The sequence below is a fragment of the Podarcis pityusensis genome, assembly GCF_964106645.2.
Source record: "Podarcis pityusensis genome assembly, chromosome: 14".
Lineage (NCBI taxonomy): Eukaryota > Metazoa > Chordata > Lepidosauria > Squamata > Lacertidae > Podarcis > Podarcis pityusensis.
The window spans coordinates 36,671,495-36,689,682 of NC_138039.1; the positions used below are offsets into that span (position 1 = coordinate 36,671,495).

The following is an 18,188-nucleotide window of genomic DNA, read 5'->3' on the forward strand; positions in this document are numbered from 1 at the left end:
TTTAAAGCAGTTTTGTGGGCAAAATGTATCTAATGTCTGTGGTGTGTTGGGGAGGACGGGGTGTTTGAATCTTTGCTCTGGTTAGTTTGCTATAGACTCATCCATATTGTTGGAAAGTAGAATTGTACGCAGATGACTTGGAAAATGAACTCTGGGGAATTAATTTCTAAGTAAATGAAATAAAATATCACCTTGAAGTATTTTTTTAAAAGAAAAGTATGGTATAATAAATAGTTAAATAACTAAATAAACATGCATAACATTTGCAGCAACTTCATTCCTAACTGTGGGATAGACTGCAGTCGTTACAATTCTTGGATGTTTTTATTCTGTCTTTGCAGACCCAGCAGAAACTCTGATTCCAGAGTGGGCACAGCAGGAGCTGTCCTGCACCCACCCCTGGAGTCCTGCCGTGATTGAAGGCTGGTACTCTTTCTCAAACCTCTGTGGAGCAAGTTCTCACTTGATGGAATCATTCAGGTGATTCTTTTTTGCTCTGCCTTCAAAGCCAGTCTAATTTTGGGAAGAGCAGGTCTGTGATGTGGAGGGTTCTATAATCAGCCTTACAAAATATACAGTCGTACCTTGGAAGCTGAATGGAATCCATTCCGGAAGTCCGTTCGACTTCCAAAACGTTCGGCTTCCAAGCGCAGCTTCCAATTGGCTGCAAGAAGCACCGCCAGACATTCAGCTTCCAAAAGAACGTTCACAAACCAGAACACTCACTTCCGGGTTTGCGGTGTTCAGGAGCCAAAACGTTCAACTGCTAAGGCGTTTGTCAACCAACGTACGACTGTATTTGTATTGGCTATGCCTTATCCGTTTTTTTTTCTTCTTCACATGGTATTTCCATGGTATTTCCATGTTAAATAAATGCAAAATTAGAATTATATAAGATATGGTTTTCAGAGCTTCACATTTCAACATGAATGAATATGTCCTATTCGGACAAGAGATTGGCCTCAGGTCTAGGATGACTAGGAAGACTTGCAGAGTTCAGCGGAGCTGGTTAGACATGCTACATATTGCAAGCTTTCAACTGTAGTGGAAAGGAAAATCTTTGCTTTTGCTGTCAAAATAAGATTTATAAACAGAAGCAATCTTTCCCTACACAGGTTGCTGCAGGCAGGGTCTTCTACTGAGGAAAAGGAGGCTCCAAAGCATGAAAGGGAACTTACCCACTGTCTGTCTGAATTTTACCAGAAGAAAGCCTCTGGCGTCTCTGCTACATCCCAACAGCGGGATCACAGGAAGAGACGTATGCACATTCCACTGTCACTTGTCTACCCTCTTCCATTCTTCAAGATAGCTGCCTCTCTTGTGCTTTAATAAACACCCTGCTTCTACTTTCATTTTTTAAAAAGCTACTTTATATGCATGTGGTATTCTTTTCTTCTGTTGGATGTGGTTCACTATGATTTCTCTAACTCCAAGTTATGCCTATGTCTGTTGATTTGAGCAGGCGGAGTTCCCCGGACTCCTGTTAGGCAAAAAATGAAGACCATGCCTCGCTCCCTTCAAATGCTAAACGCTGCAAGGCTGAATGTAAAGGCTCAAAAGTTCCAGCCAGATGGAGAGCTGCCAGTCAGTGAGAATGTTTCCCAAAAGTTATTACCGAGAAGATTGAATGATAAAGTGGAAGAAAGGGGGGAAGCAAAGAAAACCAAGATAGGTATGTACAAGATGAAGTCCTCTGCCCATCCTGTGTTTTGGAGAGTGCAAGAGAGAGGCTTTGTAGGAGAAGCAATGGGTTTTGCAATGGCTTCGGAAGTAGAGGGGGAAGGAAAATGTTTAGGATATTCTAGCTATAAGAGCATGAGTAGAAGGCACTGTGCTAAATGTAGTAGAATTGTGGAGTATTTCTTGCTACTGTTGGCACCAGTATGGGGACTAGTGCAATCTGTGAGCCAAGGTATGAGAAACCTGCAATGGTAGAATTGCTTTTTTATTGCTCCCTCACTGGAAAAAGCATTTATGAAAGAACGTTCTTTCACGTGTGGTGGACCTGTAAAAGGGTAAAAGAGTATTGGGAAATCATTTATAATGAATTGGAAAAAAATGTTTAAAAGCACCTTTCCAAAAAATCCTTTCCAAAAAAACCCAGAGTCCTTTTTGTTGGGGATAATTCAGACTTAAATTCCCAAATGTCAAAAAATGTTTTGTTAGCCCCAAAATGGAAAACGAGCGAGGTCCCAACCAAAGAAGAATGGCAGCTTAAACTGATGGAATATGTGCAGCTTGCGGACCTAACATACAGAATAAGAGAACAAGAAGAACATGAATTTAGAAAAGATTGGAAAATGTTTATTGAATATATGGGGGGAAATTGTGTACACTTGAAAACACTGGCAGCAATAAGAAATATTCAGCAGTGTAAACAAGTTTTGATGGAAGTAATAATCGAATCTGCAGGGATTTATGCTGTGTAAAATGAACCATGGAAAGAGAAGGGAAGTCACTTATATTTTAAGGTTGTATAAATGAATATTCCAAATTGTAAAACAGAAACTTTAATAATTTTTTTTTTTAAAAAAAGGAAAAAGCATTTATGGTTGCCTACCTCATGGGTAGTCAACACGGTGTCCTCCCACTGTGGTCATACTTGAATTCCCTTAGCCCCAGGCAGCATGGCCCAGTGGTTGGGGTAATGGAAGTTGAAGTCCCGTCTACACCTGGAGGACACCATGTGGCTACCCCTGGCCATTCCTTTCTTTTACCTACTAAAGATATGTGTTTCAAATAATCCTTTAGCGCTATTCCTTAAGTGTTTGATTGCATGAACTGTTCATGGCAAGTTCTTGATTCCCCCCTCCCACTTTGGTTTACCTATGTGTGCATTTGTTTTGTAGGCTTCAGGACTGAGGAGGAGATGCTTTCTTTTATATCTACAAACTACCAGAAGGCGGTGACAAGCGGAGAGAATTTGTTTGCGTATGCCCAGGAGACGGTGGCAGCTGTTAATGCGTTGCAGAAATCAAATGAGGTAGGGTAGCTAGACATGCCTGCTTTTCCATTTAAATATAAACATATAGGAAGGTGTTTGGGGGTAGGAAGAATGTACAACAGTTTATTAAAACAGGAGGCGATTTCATGCCGTTTTAGAGTTGGAATGGAAATGGAAGAAAATGCTGGATATTCAGGCAGCAGCACCAATGAGGCCTTTCTTTACAGATCTCTGTCTGCCTGCAATGAGCACAACTTTGTGGGACACAGATGTCTTTTGCTGTAAAACATACCATCCATTGACCTCTTTTGGCAACATGCTTTGGGGAAATTTCACTGGGGTTTTTTTCTTTTTTGCCGGTTTGCATTCCTCCCTCCAGCCCCTCTAATAATCAAAACAAGGATTCTGTTCTTGCACAAACCAAGATACTTCATCACAAAAAGGAGGTCCCTTTCAGCTCAGTCCTAGATTATTCATCCAGAGCAGAGTTTTGGAACCTGTTGCTGGACTACAACTCACATCAGCACCAACCAGTATGGCTCGCGGTTGGGGGTGATGGGATCTGTGATCCGCCGACATCTGCAGGGTCAAAGGTTCCCCACCCTAATCCAGAGCAATAAATTGCAGGAATTGTGCTTCAAGCACAGTAGCAACATTCCCAGTGTTGGGATATATTTCCTGGTGAGAATCAGTGTGTTTGCTAAGGTCAAATTAGATGGCATGTTACATGCATGGTTGTTCTTAATGTCTCATCTGGTTTGGTGCTAAATCTTGCTGGCAGTGGCAAATATACATTTTTGTGTTGTACATGCCCTTTTCTTAATAAATCAATTAAAAACCTTTAATCCTTGAACCTAGTTGTTTGTCCATTGCTATTTGAGTTTACATGTTGGGTGTAACTGCACTGAACCTAGGAAATACTTAAAAAAACTGAAGTTGGTAGGAAGCCTGAAGGTAAAGATCCAGTGTTAACATTTTATATCCTAACACAAAACCCCCTAGAAGTCTTAACCCTGTTGCTCCTGAATGTCTCCTTGACACTGATCATTCTGTCCGCTCAAATATTTCATTTTGCCCTTGCAATTAAACAGTTCAGCTGTTATTTCATTGCATTGCTTCTAAAGTTGCTGCCTGTCCTCGGAGCGTTACATGCTTTCTGATTTTAAATCTACAGGCAGCTGGTGTGGATACAATCCGAAGCAATCTGCTGAAAACCAGCAAAGCCCTCCGTCAGCAGCTTGGCAACGATCCTGATAAGGAAATCAAAGTCAGAGAGTACGAGATGCTATTACTTTCCCAGATAGGTTGTTCTGATAATTGTGGAATAGATTGCTGTAGTGCTGAAGAGATTGCCTTACCAAATTCTCTTGTGCAGTAGTGGAGGAATTCACTAGTGAACGCTACAAAAATAACAATTGCCCTTTGTTTTAATTTTCAAGGATATATTTGTGTAGTGGTGTGTACCATCTAGATAATATGCTGAATGTGTAAATAACCTTGCAAAATCACTTTATGTTAATCTGTTTTACAATGTTTGTATACTGCTTTTGATAGGCAGATATCACCCTTGCACTAACAAACCAGAATACCAGTCAATATCCATGGTATCTTAACAATAACGTGTGGCTCCTTGCTCAGCTTTTTGGAAGATGGTGGCAGCAAGGAAGGCACTGGGTGGAAACATTTGTAGCTCTTCCTGCTGCTAATGTCGCTACTACTCTCAGCAGGTGATATAAAATTGGCAGCAGGGCATACCTTCTCTTCCATTCATATTTCCCTCTCCCTCTCTTTAACAGGTGTCAGCTTCAGGTCTATCTGCGCCTTGAAATGTGCCTGCAGTGCCCTTCTTTGCAAAATAGCACAGATGAGATGGAACAGCTTGTGGAAGAGGTAGATGAACAAGCCTTGCCTCTGGGTTCCAGAAGTTGAAAACAGCAATTCTCAGCCAGCATGTGAAATCTTCACATCTCAATTGCTGTTGAGCCGCAACTATGGTCTTGGTGACCCGGCCAGCATATAATGTGGAACCAAACAATAACTTAGCACAAATGAACAAAGATGCTACTTCCTGGTGTGAAGATCACTGCCGTTGCACTCTTCCCCTGGTCTTGCTACTGATGGACTATGCAGGGCTAAGCTGTTGTTTGTCTCAGGGTTAATGTCCAAACCCGGGTTTGTGGTTTATCTCATTCCAGACAAGTCACAAGCTTGTAACCAAAGTTTGTTCTTAGTGTACCACTCCTTGTGTGTCTGCTAGGTTTGAGATGCACTGCTAATTTAAACATTGACGTAACCATGCCAATCGATTAAACATGTCAGTTGACATGTTTAATCGGAAAAAAGTCATTGTTAACATTTGTTAAAGACTTTTTTGCATGAAAAAGAAAATGAATTACCGGTAATTAAATTTGGATTTGAGGAATGAAGATAAGGTTTGTTTTTTAGAAAGTGACTTTGTTGGGTGTTATATTGGAGTAGATGAAGTGAATATTGTTTATATATAGCTGACAGACGAAGTCCCCTACCTTCTGATTTATTTCTTTTCCTTTATTTCTCTCTTTCTCTTTCTTTATTCCTTTCTCCCCTTCCCTCGCCATTTCTCTTTATGTTTTTTATTGCAAAGTCTTAGTTTGGATAAAAAGAAAAAAAATGATACTAAGTTTTCTATTTTTCTCCATAAGCCTCGAAAAAATGTATTCAAACAAACATTGACTTAACCCTGGATTGCATGGGTCTAGGAAAGGAGCACAGCAGCCCTAGTGTTCACCCCAGGAACCTGCATGTTTGCTCATGTGCGCTTAAGTCGAGGTTTGGCTTTATGTTATATCTGAACAAAGGTCAATGAGGCCATAGTGGAAACAGTAGAGCTTCACATTTGTCTGTTCATGCTAAATCATGCTTTGGCCTGGCATTACATGTGAACTGGCCTGCTATCATTAACCCTTGACCAATTTTTTGCCGCTCAACTTGCTTGCAGATGACAGAGATGCTGCGGATTTTGTGTTTGACTGAAGACCCAGGATACCTTGCCAGGTTTTTGGAAGAAGTTGTAGAAACGTAAGTGCTCTTGTGTGCTGGCTAATTTTATTCATTCATTTACAAAACGATGAGTGGAGCAGGGAAGGCTGAACAAATTCTGTTATGCAGAGGACTTGAGAGCTGCATGACTATTAATGCAGAACGTGAGCTAAAGAGCTGGTTATCTGAATTGCCAGTATTTTATATTTACCATTCTTTTTTTCTTCTTTTTTATAATAATTTTTATTCATTTTTCCATTATACAAGTTTACCATAACAAATCATTTTCATAAATTTCAACTTTTTGACTTCCATCAGCTTCTCTGTCAATCATCCATATTTAAGTTTTTGTTACGCATTCCCTAAATTCAATATTGCCTTTTAGTATACCCCTCCTAACCTGTTTTCCTTTTTTACAATACTCCTCTAACTTTCACAGAGCTTCTTTAAATCTCACTAGCGTTGTTTGTTCATCACATATACTTTCCAGATATTCTGTGAATTTCCCCCAGTCCTCAGTGAACTTGTGCTCTCGTTGATATCTAATCTTCCCAGTTAGTTTGTCCAGTTCTGCATAGTCCATAAGTTTCATTCTCCATTCTTCCACAATTGGTAAATCCTCCTGCTTCCATTTTTGGGCCATTAATATTCTTGCCGCTGTTACAGCATATTGGAAAAGTTTACAGTCCCTTCTATTTATCTCTCTTCCTGTTATTCCTAGAAGAAAAGCTTCTGGTTTCTTTACAAATGTATATCTCAACATCTTCTTCAATTCATTATAAATCATCTCCCAGAAACCCTTCACTTTCTTACACTCCCACCACATATGATAAAATGACCCTTCTTTTTCTTTACATTTCCAACGCTTATTACATGTTTTAAACATTTTTGCTAATTTAACCGGTGTAATATACCATCTATATAGCATTTTCATAACATTTTCCTTTAACGTAATACATGCTGTAAATTTTATATTTTCTTCCATATTTTTTTCCCAATCTTCCAATTGTATATTATATCCAAAATCTCTGGCCCAATGTATCATAACCGATTTGACTTCCTCATCCATCGTATGCCATTCCAACAGTATTTTGTACATTTTTGACAGTATCTTATAATTATTTATTATTTCAGTTTGGAATTTCGATTCTTTTTCTAAATATCCACTCTTTAAGATCTTTTTTAAACATTTCATTTACTTGGAAATAATGCAACCATCCAAACACGTATTCTTTTACTTGTTCATATGGTTTCATTTTCCATTTTCCTCCTTCTTTAATTATCAGTTCTCTATATGTAACCTCTAATGGTGACAGCCAGTGTGGAACTTTTGGTTCTAATAGATTTCTATACCTATCCCATATTTCTATTAAAGATCTCCTGAAGATATGGTTCTCAAATCCTTTGACTTTTCTTCTTTTCTAACCATAAATACGCATGCCATCCAAATCTGTTATCAAATCCTTCTAAATCTAGCAATTTTGTATTTTTAAATTTTATCCATTCTTTTAACCAACAGAGACACGATGCTTCGTAATATAATTTCAAGTCTGGCAGGGCAAAGCCTCCTCTTTCCTTCGCATCTGTTAATAACTTGAATTTTATTCTCAGCTTTTTGCCCTGCCATATATACCTTGAAATTACTCTTTGCCACTCTTTAAAGATTGTTGTCCCTTTAATTATTGGAATCATTTGGAATAAAAATAACATCTTTGGAAGCACACTCATTTTAATCGTTGAAATTCTACCCCAAAAGGAAAATTTCATCCTTCCCCACACCTCCAGATATATTTACCATTCTTAGGCTCATTGCAGCCTTCCTGAACCAGAATTAAAACAAAATTGACTGTATTTCAACTTATCACTATTTAAATAGTTGGGGATGTTTCAAATTAAGTCTAGGGTGTTTTTTTTCTTCTCTAGCTGCTACAAATTTATTTGGGGTTGCATCCAACGTTAGTCTTACTCAGAGTAGGTCCACTGAAATTAAGAGACAAGACCAACTTAGGTCCATGAATTTCACCGAGTTTAATCTAAAGAACACTTTGGTTTCTTTTGGTTGATGTTTGTTTGTTTAAAGTTTCCAAATATAGACCAGAGTACTTGGGTAGTACTGTTGCTTGATGGAGTGTAGTAAATTTATTTATTCACTTGTAAGCATACTTAAGGTAAAGGTAAAGGGACCCCTGACCATTAGGTCCAGTCGTGGCCGACTCTGGGGTTGTGGCGCTCATCTCGCTTTATTGGCCAAGGGAGCCGGTGTACAGCTTCCAGGTCATGTGGCCAGCATGACTAAGCCGCTTCTGGTGAACCAGAGCAGCACATGGAAATGCTGTTTACCTTCCCACCGGAGTGGTACCTATTTATCTACTTGCACTTTGACGTGCTTTCGAACTGCTAGGTTGGCAGGAGCAGGAACCGAGCAACGGGAGCTCACCCCATCGCAGGGATTCAAACCGCCAACCTTCTGATTGGCAAGTCCTAGGCTCTGTGGTTTAACCGACAGCGCCACCCGTGTCCCTTTGTAAGCATACTTATATACCATCAATTCATTAGCGATATCAGAACAGTGTGTAACAAATCTGTAGGTGGTATATTGCTTTATTTCACTGGTTAAGATTTCTACCCATCGATTTCAATTGGCCCTACTTTTGAGCAAACATACAGAAGATCTCAGGTGGCACAATGGGTCAGTGATTCTGGCTCTTAGCCAGAAGGTTGGTGGTTCGAGCCCACCCAGGCGGTTGGACTTGATGACCCTCAGGGTCCCTTCCAACTCTACGGTTCTATGATTCTAAGATTGCACTGTGAATCCACTGAAGGCACAACAAGTATTTTGGTTGCTCAGCTGGATACCTGGTTGTGTGAAAACTTTCTGGCTGGCCTAAATCGTCAAATGAAGGAAACATAACTCAGTTGGGAAAGAGGGATAATTGGACTAGTAGTGAGTGAACATGCCTTCTGATTAATTTATTTTTATGGCAGATTTGTATGCTTTCCATTATTGCCACAACCACCCCTCTTCTTCAACTGAAACCATAGGCATACTCTTAAAAGCAAGAGCTTGCAAGTTTAATAAAGTTGGGTGCAGAATCAGGTAACAAAATCTCACAAAGGTTAGAGTCCTTGGTAAGTAGCATGTCTGATGCATGCTTGTGTTACGATGTCTCTGTAGGTATCTGGAATCTATGCCAAAGACCCTTGGGGATTTGTACTACAGTCTGGGGACACAGATTCCCCCAAAGCTGGCCTCTGTCCTGCCAGCAGACTTCTTCAGTGACGATTCCCTCAGTCAGGAGAGCCAAACCCCATCCCTGCCTCCTTCTGCATCCTCAGTTCCTGTTTCCAGAACAGCTTCCTTAAGTACCGATGCAGAACAACTGGAAGAACTACGCACCAGATCTGCCAAGAAAAGGTGACTGCAAGGCGTAAATGGCATTGGATTAAAATTAGACTGGGTTGCAATTTCTTTCTGAATAAGGAAATTCCTTCTGAAGTTTATCAAAGGATATTGCAAACATTTCAAAGGTGTGTCCATGTGGGCTTCCTGTTGGTGTTAGATTACCTTGAGGGCAGCATGGGAGAATGTCACTTTGTGTTGAAAACAATGAACCTTATTTCAAGGTGGCTGCATGAAAAGCCCCTACTTTTTAAAAAAATTGTTGAAATGTAATTGTGCGCCTTGCTCAAGATTTTACTTGGTACTTCTAGAAAGAACACGCTGGGCAGACACCGGAGTGTAACAGAAGCATCACAGAACTTGCGCCAAATAGAGATTCCTCAAGTACCCAGAAACCGTACTAGGAAGGTAACGTTTCCTCCCCCCCCCCCCCGGCAATATCTTTCTGGAAAACCAGAAAATGCATGTAGCAGCTGTAAAACTCCTGTGTCTCTATGCCTGTTTGAATAGTCTTTCTGATGTTAAAACACCTTTATGTGGAAAGCTGTTACACTGATTTAGTTTTCACTGGAACAAAGGGAAGTCCTTTTCCAAATAAATGGATTTCAGTTTCCGGCATTATTTTTTCCAAATTACCTATAAATAGATGTAATTCTGAAATCATTCTAATACTATATTCTAATAATTCAGGACAGCTCTCATGTGTGCCTTGATGTGAAATCAGTACCATCTGTACAGAAAGTGGCAGTGCAAGGTAAACTTCTTCTTCCTTCCTTATTAGAGAACTAGATGGTAGGGCTGTGATCTGATTCAGATTAATCCCTTGGAGGGATTTTGGGGCTTGTCAAGAGGTGAAGCAAGAGGTCTGTATAAAGTGGCATTTATCCACCTACTAGTGGACCTATTAGTTTGCAATTTGGCGAGTTTCTTCCCCAGGGGCATCTCTCCTGTCCTCAATTTTCAGACCAATTGCCCACAATACACTAGGAGAAATTCAATAATTCCTTTTTTTTATCCATCCCAAAACTGTAACCACTGCAGCTGACTTTCTCAAATTTGGCACAGTGCTTGGTTTATTTAAAGAATAGCCATATATATGTTTTAAAAGCTTTGTCCAGGCTTATGAGGATGGAAATAATTTTATATTTACCAAACTTTTCTCTTTTGATCCAACAATAAGTGCCATGAAATGTGCATTTATTGCCAGAGTCCCTAGTGTCTATCGATAGTAATCCAGAATGTATCACTAAATTCAGGTTGTGCATTGTGGAGAAAAGCAATTCGTATCTCCACTGCGTTCAACAGGATACGTGATTCAGTTCAGCAGCAATGCATTTGGGCTCTATGTGATTCATATTCTGGATCTTCTTAATTTCTTGAGAGTTAGATCCAGTGGTAATCCTACTCAGAGTAGAGCCACTGAAATTTATGGACATGACTAACTAAGCCCATTAATTTCAATGGGTCTACTTGGGATAGAAATTAGTTGGATACAACCCAGTGTCTTCCTTTTGGTTCTCTTTGTGTCCAGGATTCAAAACAAAGAAAAAAATACATAATTATGAAAAAAAATAATCTGACACTTTATATTAATTCTCGGATTTTGAACTGCACAGAAAGATAATATTTTCTCCAGAGTGCTTTGTCTTGTGAACAGCAATCAAAACTCAGTTCCTTCTTTTGGCTTTTTGATGCTTCCAGAAGTGACAAAGGTACGAAGGAACCTCTTCAATGAAGAAATGCTTCCTCCAGGCAAAAGATCCCTATCAAAGATTCCTCGAAGCCAGTCAGTATCAGCTGTAGAAGGTTTAAAAAACAGGCGGAACCGAGCTAAGGAGTGTGCAAGAGGTGAGAGGTTAGATAGATAGATAATTTACTACGGTCGGAGACCAGCTTATAAAACACACTTGGGGTACAGTCACAGAAGGAAAACAAGCAATTGAAACAATGTACAACAATAAATTTAAAAACAATGTACAACAATAAACTACCGCAGGGAGCTGACCCAGAGTCACCCATAGAACCAAGTTTGGGGATTTTCTTAACAAACTAGTTTGTGATGGGAGATGGTCTCCACCTACAGATCTGTACACAGAATCTGGTGACCACCTGGGTCATCTTCTGATCTTTGCCTAACAGGAGAAGGTCGCATTTTTGCTTTTCCGGGAGGTCAGGGAGCCTCACCAGTAGGAGATCAGTGGTCTTACTACGTGCCTCTTCATAAAAGGGACATCTAAAGAACAGGTTCTCTGGGCTTCCTATCTCCCCCAATGAACAGTCGCAAAGTCTCTGAGCATATGGGACTTTTTTAAAGGCTCCTTCCAGGAACGGCGAGCTATATATCTCTCGATTTCTCCAATTTTATAGTCGGGGCACCTTGAGCAGTCCCATTGTCTCTCGGTGTCAATGATTGTTTAGGTGAGAGGTTACTTAAATGAGTGCTTTGCTGTACAGGCAGCGACTGTTGTGCGTGCGTCCGATCTGTGCGCAACACATGCATTGCTCCAAACCCAGAAGTGACCCCAAAACATCACAAAAGGGGATGAGGCGGGGGCAGAACAGGGTGTTTGCAGGCTTTTTCAATAGTGTTTCAGATATACACAATTTCACTTAAATGTGTGGTGCCTTGGAACGTAACTCCCACTGCTTGTCTTGGCTTATGTAGGATGGCTGGGGCAAAAGCAGTAAGTGGGAAAATATGGAACACCAGGGAAGGTGTCTACTATGGAAGGGATTAAGTGAATGTGGAGCCAGGAGGACTTCCCACCCCAGAGAGTCAAAGGGTATTTTGGAAGGGAAGGGAAGGGAAAAACTTAGATGCGGGGGCTGAAGCCGTTTGGAATCTGAAAAAGTACTTGCTTCTAAACTTCAAAACGTCAAATATGTTATCCTCACCTGGCTTACACAATGCAAGTCATTGTGCAGACTTGCTACCTTGCGATAATTATTCTTTGGTCCTTTTCAGATAATCTCAAACTGCTGACCAAGAGTGTGGCAGAAACACCGTTGCACAAGCAGATCTCCAGGCGGCTGCTGCACAAGCAGATTAAAGGCCGGTGAGTGAAGGCACCAGATTCACTGATCAAGCAACTTACTGTTTTTGGTAGAAAGTGGAACTTTTCTGGATACCTTTCTGCACTTGGATGTCCTTTGCCATTGTGCTTGAACTTCTAAAGCAGTGTTTCCTTCATAGGAATTCAGACCCTGGATCTGAAGTTGGCATTGTAGAAGAATCTCCTGAAAAAGCCATACCATGTAGGTGTTGATTTTATGTGACCTTTTTATTTGCATGTTTGGGGAGCTCCAGCTCTTTGGCTATAGCTTAAATTCATTTGTTAACAGGGCAGAAGGTGGCAAAAATTCCGATTTTTATTTCATTTTTATCCTACCTTTCGTTCAAGGAGTTCCGGACAGTTTACAGTGGGTATGGGGAACATGTTGGATTCCAACATCAGTCACGGCCATCCAGCATGGTCAATGGTAGTCCAGCAATATCTGGGAAGATCACTGGTTCTCCCTCCATTTTATCATCTCAACACTCGGACACGACTAAATGACTAAACAACAACAACAAAATGCTGAGTTGCAGACCAGTTCTTAGATTCCCCTTTATTGGTGGCACTGACTTGGTACTATATGGCTGTGAGTTTAAAGACGAACCTTGTTTCTTCCACATACAAACCCAAAGGTGGATTAAGAAGAAGTCCACGGATCAAGCAACTTTTACAGGATAGAGCAGTCTCTGGTTCCTTCTACTGCTCTCAACCCAGCAAGAAGAGTGTACAGCAAATGCAGTCGGAAGCACCTGATGTACAAGACAGTTTAACAGGTATGGAAGCAAGCAACGGATTGCTTTTGGTTCCAGGGATTGATTACAAGATTGGCTTGAACACATGAGAGTTCAGTCAGAGGCAAAGTAGATGCTGCTTTATTTTACCTGGGTGTTCCTACTGTGCTATTTGCTCCACCTGCAACTTTTCTATTGCTTATTTGCTTGGGAGATTTTGTACTTTTCTTCTAATGCTTGTTTGATGTTGTACTGTCATGAAAAACTCTATAAATGAAAGGTATTTTTTTTAGGCAAAGTAGACGTTAATCTACATCTACTTTGTTTTGATGGGGAAAGATAAGCTCCCTTATCTTTCCCCATCAAAACAAATTGATTAGCCAATAAAAAAAAAAATGATAGATACTCGTTTCTCAAACAGACTGATTTTCACACAAAATCAGCAACACACGACGACGTGTGGTGAGCTTGCTGCATCCTTTCTTTCAGAACATTGAAGGGAGAGGTAAGCCAGCCTCCTTGGGTAGGGTATTCCACAGGTACGGTACCACAACCTAAAACTACTCTCCCTATATTTCCTTGGAGGTAGACAGCCCCACTTCTCAGTGGTAGATGGATTGGTACAGAAAACTACTGTCTATCTAACAATCACCTGGGTCCTACTCCTACTTTCATTCATTCCTCCTACAGGCCTCATAGTCTGCTAGTGATATTCATATATCTGCCATAAGTAAAGTTGTACCTCGGGTTAAGAACTTAATTCGTTCTGGAGGTCCGTTCTTAACCTGAAACTGTTCTTAACCTGAGGTACCACTTTACCTAATGGGGCCTCCTGCCGCTGCGCAGTTTCTGTTCTCATCCTGAAGCAAAGTTCTTAACCTGAGGTACTATTTTTGGGTTAGCGGAGTCTGTAACCTGAAGCGTCTGTAACCTGAGGTACCACTGTACATGATAGAGGGCAATTTGAAGCAGATAGTAAAAGGGAGGTCTAACCTGTCCCTGCATGCTAACTTGTCCCTCCAGTTGCAGTTGTAGGCGATACCTGCCACTTGTTGCTGCTGAAAGTAATTATTCCACTTTGTCACTGCAGAGACCAAGGTTTGTATGGCACGGTCTCTCAGCGTAGCAAGTCAGTCATACATTTAGTCAGACATCTAGAAGTTGGAAATGTTTGGTTTGTAGTTACTAACTAGTTCATGCCAATGTGGGTAGCCAGGAACATGCTGCCTTAAAAGCTTGAGCCTACAGCAGCTGACACTTGTGTGGACTGTTTGCTATCTTTTTGTTTTACAGGCTTAGCATCTCCTCTTGTGAAAAAAGCCACCCAGTCCCCAAAGAGCCTTCTCTTTGGAGCAGTTCTTGATGTGTTTGGTTCTGAAGGGATGGACTCACCCAGAACAAGAAGAAAAACTTTAGCCTCCAGTGAGCTTGTTTATCAGGTAAAATTGCTGTCTTATGTTTCTTTCCATACCTACTTATCTAGTCTACATGCCACCTTAATTTCCCACTTCTAGTGTACAGCCTTAATATGTAATGTCAATAGTCAAATACATAAGTGATTCTGTAAGTAGAAATGATATTAAGCTCCATATGTAGTCTGTTCTGTTGCTGTAGTCCTAGACAAAAGCAGTTACCCATTTTCACTCTCCTTCCACAGACACCAAGGAAAGCATCCCTTCGGTCTTCCCCAAAGCTCTTAAGTCCCCCTAATAACACACCAGGAAGAACTATTCTGGAGAAGCTACAGCAGACCCCCCAAAAGAGCCGAGCCCCAAAGCATAGTGCAGCCAAAAGTTTGGGAAATCTCTTCTCACCTTGTAGACAGAAGAGCAAGTCCTTGCCTGAAGCCACTGAAAAGAAAGGGGATTGTTTTGCACGCACGGCTCTGATGAAGGAAATATTTTCTTCCCCGCACAAGGCAGCACAGCTGCAAACATCTGGAATGCAGGCAGGGGATGAGGTGCCTGATGATGTATTTGCTTCGCCTGCAAGTGGTTCCTGTTCGGCAGCTGCTCTGCTCTCTCCAGTCCCATCAAATTCACCAGGAACGTGGCTCTCACAACTGCAGTCCCCAAGGCGCTCCTTGAGAGTTGCCTGGAGAATTGCCTCTCCAGCTTCTGCTCAGAAACAGCCTCTTGAGGCAGAACAACTTACAGAGCCACTTTCAGCATTGGAGCTGGACTCTGCGGTGTCAGAAGTGACACCTACAGTATCCAGAGGCAGACTTTCAGAACCATCTTCGAGTCCAAAGAACACCAAGCTTAGTGAAGCCTTTTCCCCACCTGGTGATCCTGTTTTGATGCCCGATGTTAACTCATTGCCATATAGCCCACCCCCAAATGCCATAGCCACATCCACACTTTCTCCTACTGGGACTTGGGATCTGCGCAGGAAGTCTTGTACTCCCCAAAAGACTCCTTTGAAACGCCAGAGGGTCACAAACATGTACCCAGCCAAAGCCCTCCAGTCACCTGCCTGCCTGCCTGCCGAGCAGCATCCCTGCTATACAGACTTGAATCTTTCTGCTAAAACTAAAGCAGAGAGCACCCCCTCCGTGAAGAGACGTGGAGTGAGGACTCCAAGTAAGAGGAGGGGGTTAGAAAGACACCTGCCTCCTGAGCTCTCCACAAAGGACCACATACTTCTCCCAGATGCTGTGGTTCTGTGCGAGCGCCTAGATGCTTCCTCCCTAACCAATGTCTTCGCCACTGGCAGTTCTGAAGCAGAAGGTGGCCCAGGTACAGTTTTGCCAGGGGAGAAGGCAGTAAGTCTCCAGCCTCTGCTCCTCCAGAACCCTCCTGCGTGTGACCAGGCCTCCTTGCCCGAAACCCCAAAGTCTGGCTCTAGTGCCTATTCACTGCGTCACACCCCAGACAGAAGGCAGCGGGAGGCTGCAGCGCGGCTGGGGAAGCCCGAGAAGGGGGCAACATTCAGCACACCTAGGACTGCTCACACTCTGCCTCTGGCAACGAGCCCACGAACTTATGAGATTGAGCTCGAGATGCAAGCTTCTGGCCTGCCCAAGCTCCGAATTAAAAGGGTTGGCTCTGGGCCAGCTTTGGATCCTCAGTCTCATTTGCAGTCTGGAAAGCCCAAAGGAGATGAAAGCGATTTTGCTGCAGGGGATCTTTCCGTGACCTGGTGCGGCAGGCACTCTGGGAAACTGGAAAGCCTCTCCATCTCGCCATCTTGTAATCGATCTGCTCACAGTACCCCTGCGAAGTTCGGGGGTGGGGGGCAGACCTATATATGTCAGTCGTACACTCCAACTCATTGCACTCCCAACTCCACTTCCCCATCCCAGGGCAATGTTGGCCTTCCCTGGACACCTTCTCCAAAGCATAAAGGGAAAGTGACCCCTGAAGCAATCAAGGACTGGCCGCGAAGGAAAAGGGCCACTGTGGGCTGCAGCAAAAGCGAGAGGCACGTGGAGGTGGCTGGGGAAACTAGAGCTTCTGACCTTGGCGTCAATAAAGCACTGCCTTTGGGGGACTTTGAACTTGAAGGCATCTGTAGGCTTCAGGACCAGTCGCCTTGCAGCGATGCAGAGCCCAGTGGAGACGAGAGCACCTGCAGAGGGACCCCTGGCCTAAAGTTCAGAAAAAGGCCCTTTGGCCACGTGTCTCCTGAGGAGGAAGTCAGCCAGGAAGTGAAAAAAAGGCACTGCGCAAAGAGAGGCAACCCAAACGCGGCAGTGTATGCAGCCGAACTGAGTACAGGAAAAGGTGTAGCGTCCTTAAACAAGACAATACTGGAAGAGGAAGAGGAGGCCTTCAGCATTTCAGGTAATTTTGGACTGAAATTCAGCTACAGTGAAAAGGAACAGAGTAGAGGATACAAACAGAGAAAAGGCTCCTTTGCGTCTTTCCGCACACACCTTTATTGCTCTAGAATTACCCTCTGGCCAGCCCTACCAACACACCAAGCAAGGCTCAGTCTTTAAAATATCCCAGCTGTAGGAACCGTTCTACAGTGTACCTGCTTGATTGTGGCATGGTAGATCCAAAGGTCATGCCTTTGAGAAGGGCCTTGAATCAAAACTTAATCTCTTCCAGCTCTGCTTTTATGAACTTTCAATTTACTACTGTCTTTTTTAAATTAATACTCCCAAATTAATAAATTAATATGCCAAATTTATACAGAACCATTAATCTGCATTGCAATTTACAGGGTTAACAAACAAGTCTAATTGCTTCCCTAATGAGCTAGTGGTATTTCTTTCCCCCCAGCAGTTTTGGGGCAACACACATCTTGTGTCAAGGGCTATCAGTGGATCAGATGTTTTTAAGATGCAGTCCTATGCACACCATTGAAGTAGACTCCATTGAGCATAGTGGGACTTATGAGTAAATTTGCATAGGATTGTTCTGTTAATTTATTAAAGGCAGATAACTAAACAGTCAATTTGCATATTACCAAAATGTCGACCAGTCGTTTAGATACGTCTTAACTTTCCTTCAGTATTTTAGAATTTAGTAAACAGAAGGTTGCACTTGCATGCTCAAAGGAAGGATCAAGCTGTAGTTGATTAATCTATTCACCTTAACCCAAGCCCTATTTTTGCCATTTTGCACATATGAATACTACATAGCTACCAGAAGTGTTGGAACCTCCAACCAGGGTTTGTGTCTAATATCTTTTGTCACGTCTCCTAGGTATGACTCCACCAACGTCTTCAGGGAAGAGCACAATCTCTGCTACTGGACTTCGGGCACTGACGCAGTCCCCGCTGCTCTATCAAGGCCACACCACATCCCTGAGGAAATGGCCCACAGGTAAATGCAGTTTATTTGAACCCGAGTGGTGTTCAGAAGAAGCCTGAACTGCAAAGAGCCAAATTGCAAACACATATATAGTCCAATGGTTCTTGTAAGACCTTCCTGTAGCAATAAAATACCCAGTTCCCTTTAGGTTCTCGCAGAACAGGATATGAAGGCTATATTCTTAAACTGCTTTGGGTTCTTTCACCAGCTATCCGATATTTTGCTCTCTTGTGGAAAGTTGCTGTTCCACGGAGGGAAATAGCTGACTTACAACTG

At 42.1% G+C, this 18,188-nt stretch overlaps 1 protein-coding gene across 3 annotated transcripts in view; it reads left to right on the forward strand.

Moving 5' to 3' along the window:
- The window catches only part of TICRR (TOPBP1 interacting checkpoint and replication regulator), a 38,463-nt gene that overhangs the window by 19,824 nt on the left and 451 nt on the right, over positions 1 to 18,188 (forward strand). For all 3 annotated transcript variants that reach the window (XM_080980229.1, XM_080980228.1, XM_080980227.1), the window contains exons 5-21: positions 342 to 480; positions 1,116 to 1,258; positions 1,463 to 1,672; positions 2,850 to 2,983; positions 4,119 to 4,219; positions 4,741 to 4,834; positions 5,922 to 6,001; positions 9,138 to 9,377; positions 9,674 to 9,770; positions 10,053 to 10,116; positions 11,064 to 11,210; positions 12,328 to 12,418; positions 12,556 to 12,617; positions 13,051 to 13,191; positions 14,443 to 14,588; positions 14,807 to 16,934; positions 17,805 to 17,924. In XM_080980229.1, coding sequence (XP_080836355.1) covers positions 342 to 480; positions 1,116 to 1,258; positions 1,463 to 1,672; positions 2,850 to 2,983; positions 4,119 to 4,219; positions 4,741 to 4,834; positions 5,922 to 6,001; positions 9,138 to 9,377; positions 9,674 to 9,770; positions 10,053 to 10,116; positions 11,064 to 11,210; positions 12,328 to 12,418; positions 12,556 to 12,617; positions 13,051 to 13,191; positions 14,443 to 14,588; positions 14,807 to 16,934; positions 17,805 to 17,924 — 4,137 coding nt within the window. The remainder of the gene's footprint in view (positions 1 to 341; positions 481 to 1,115; positions 1,259 to 1,462; positions 1,673 to 2,849; positions 2,984 to 4,118; positions 4,220 to 4,740; positions 4,835 to 5,921; positions 6,002 to 9,137; positions 9,378 to 9,673; positions 9,771 to 10,052; positions 10,117 to 11,063; positions 11,211 to 12,327; positions 12,419 to 12,555; positions 12,618 to 13,050; positions 13,192 to 14,442; positions 14,589 to 14,806; positions 16,935 to 17,804; positions 17,925 to 18,188) is intronic.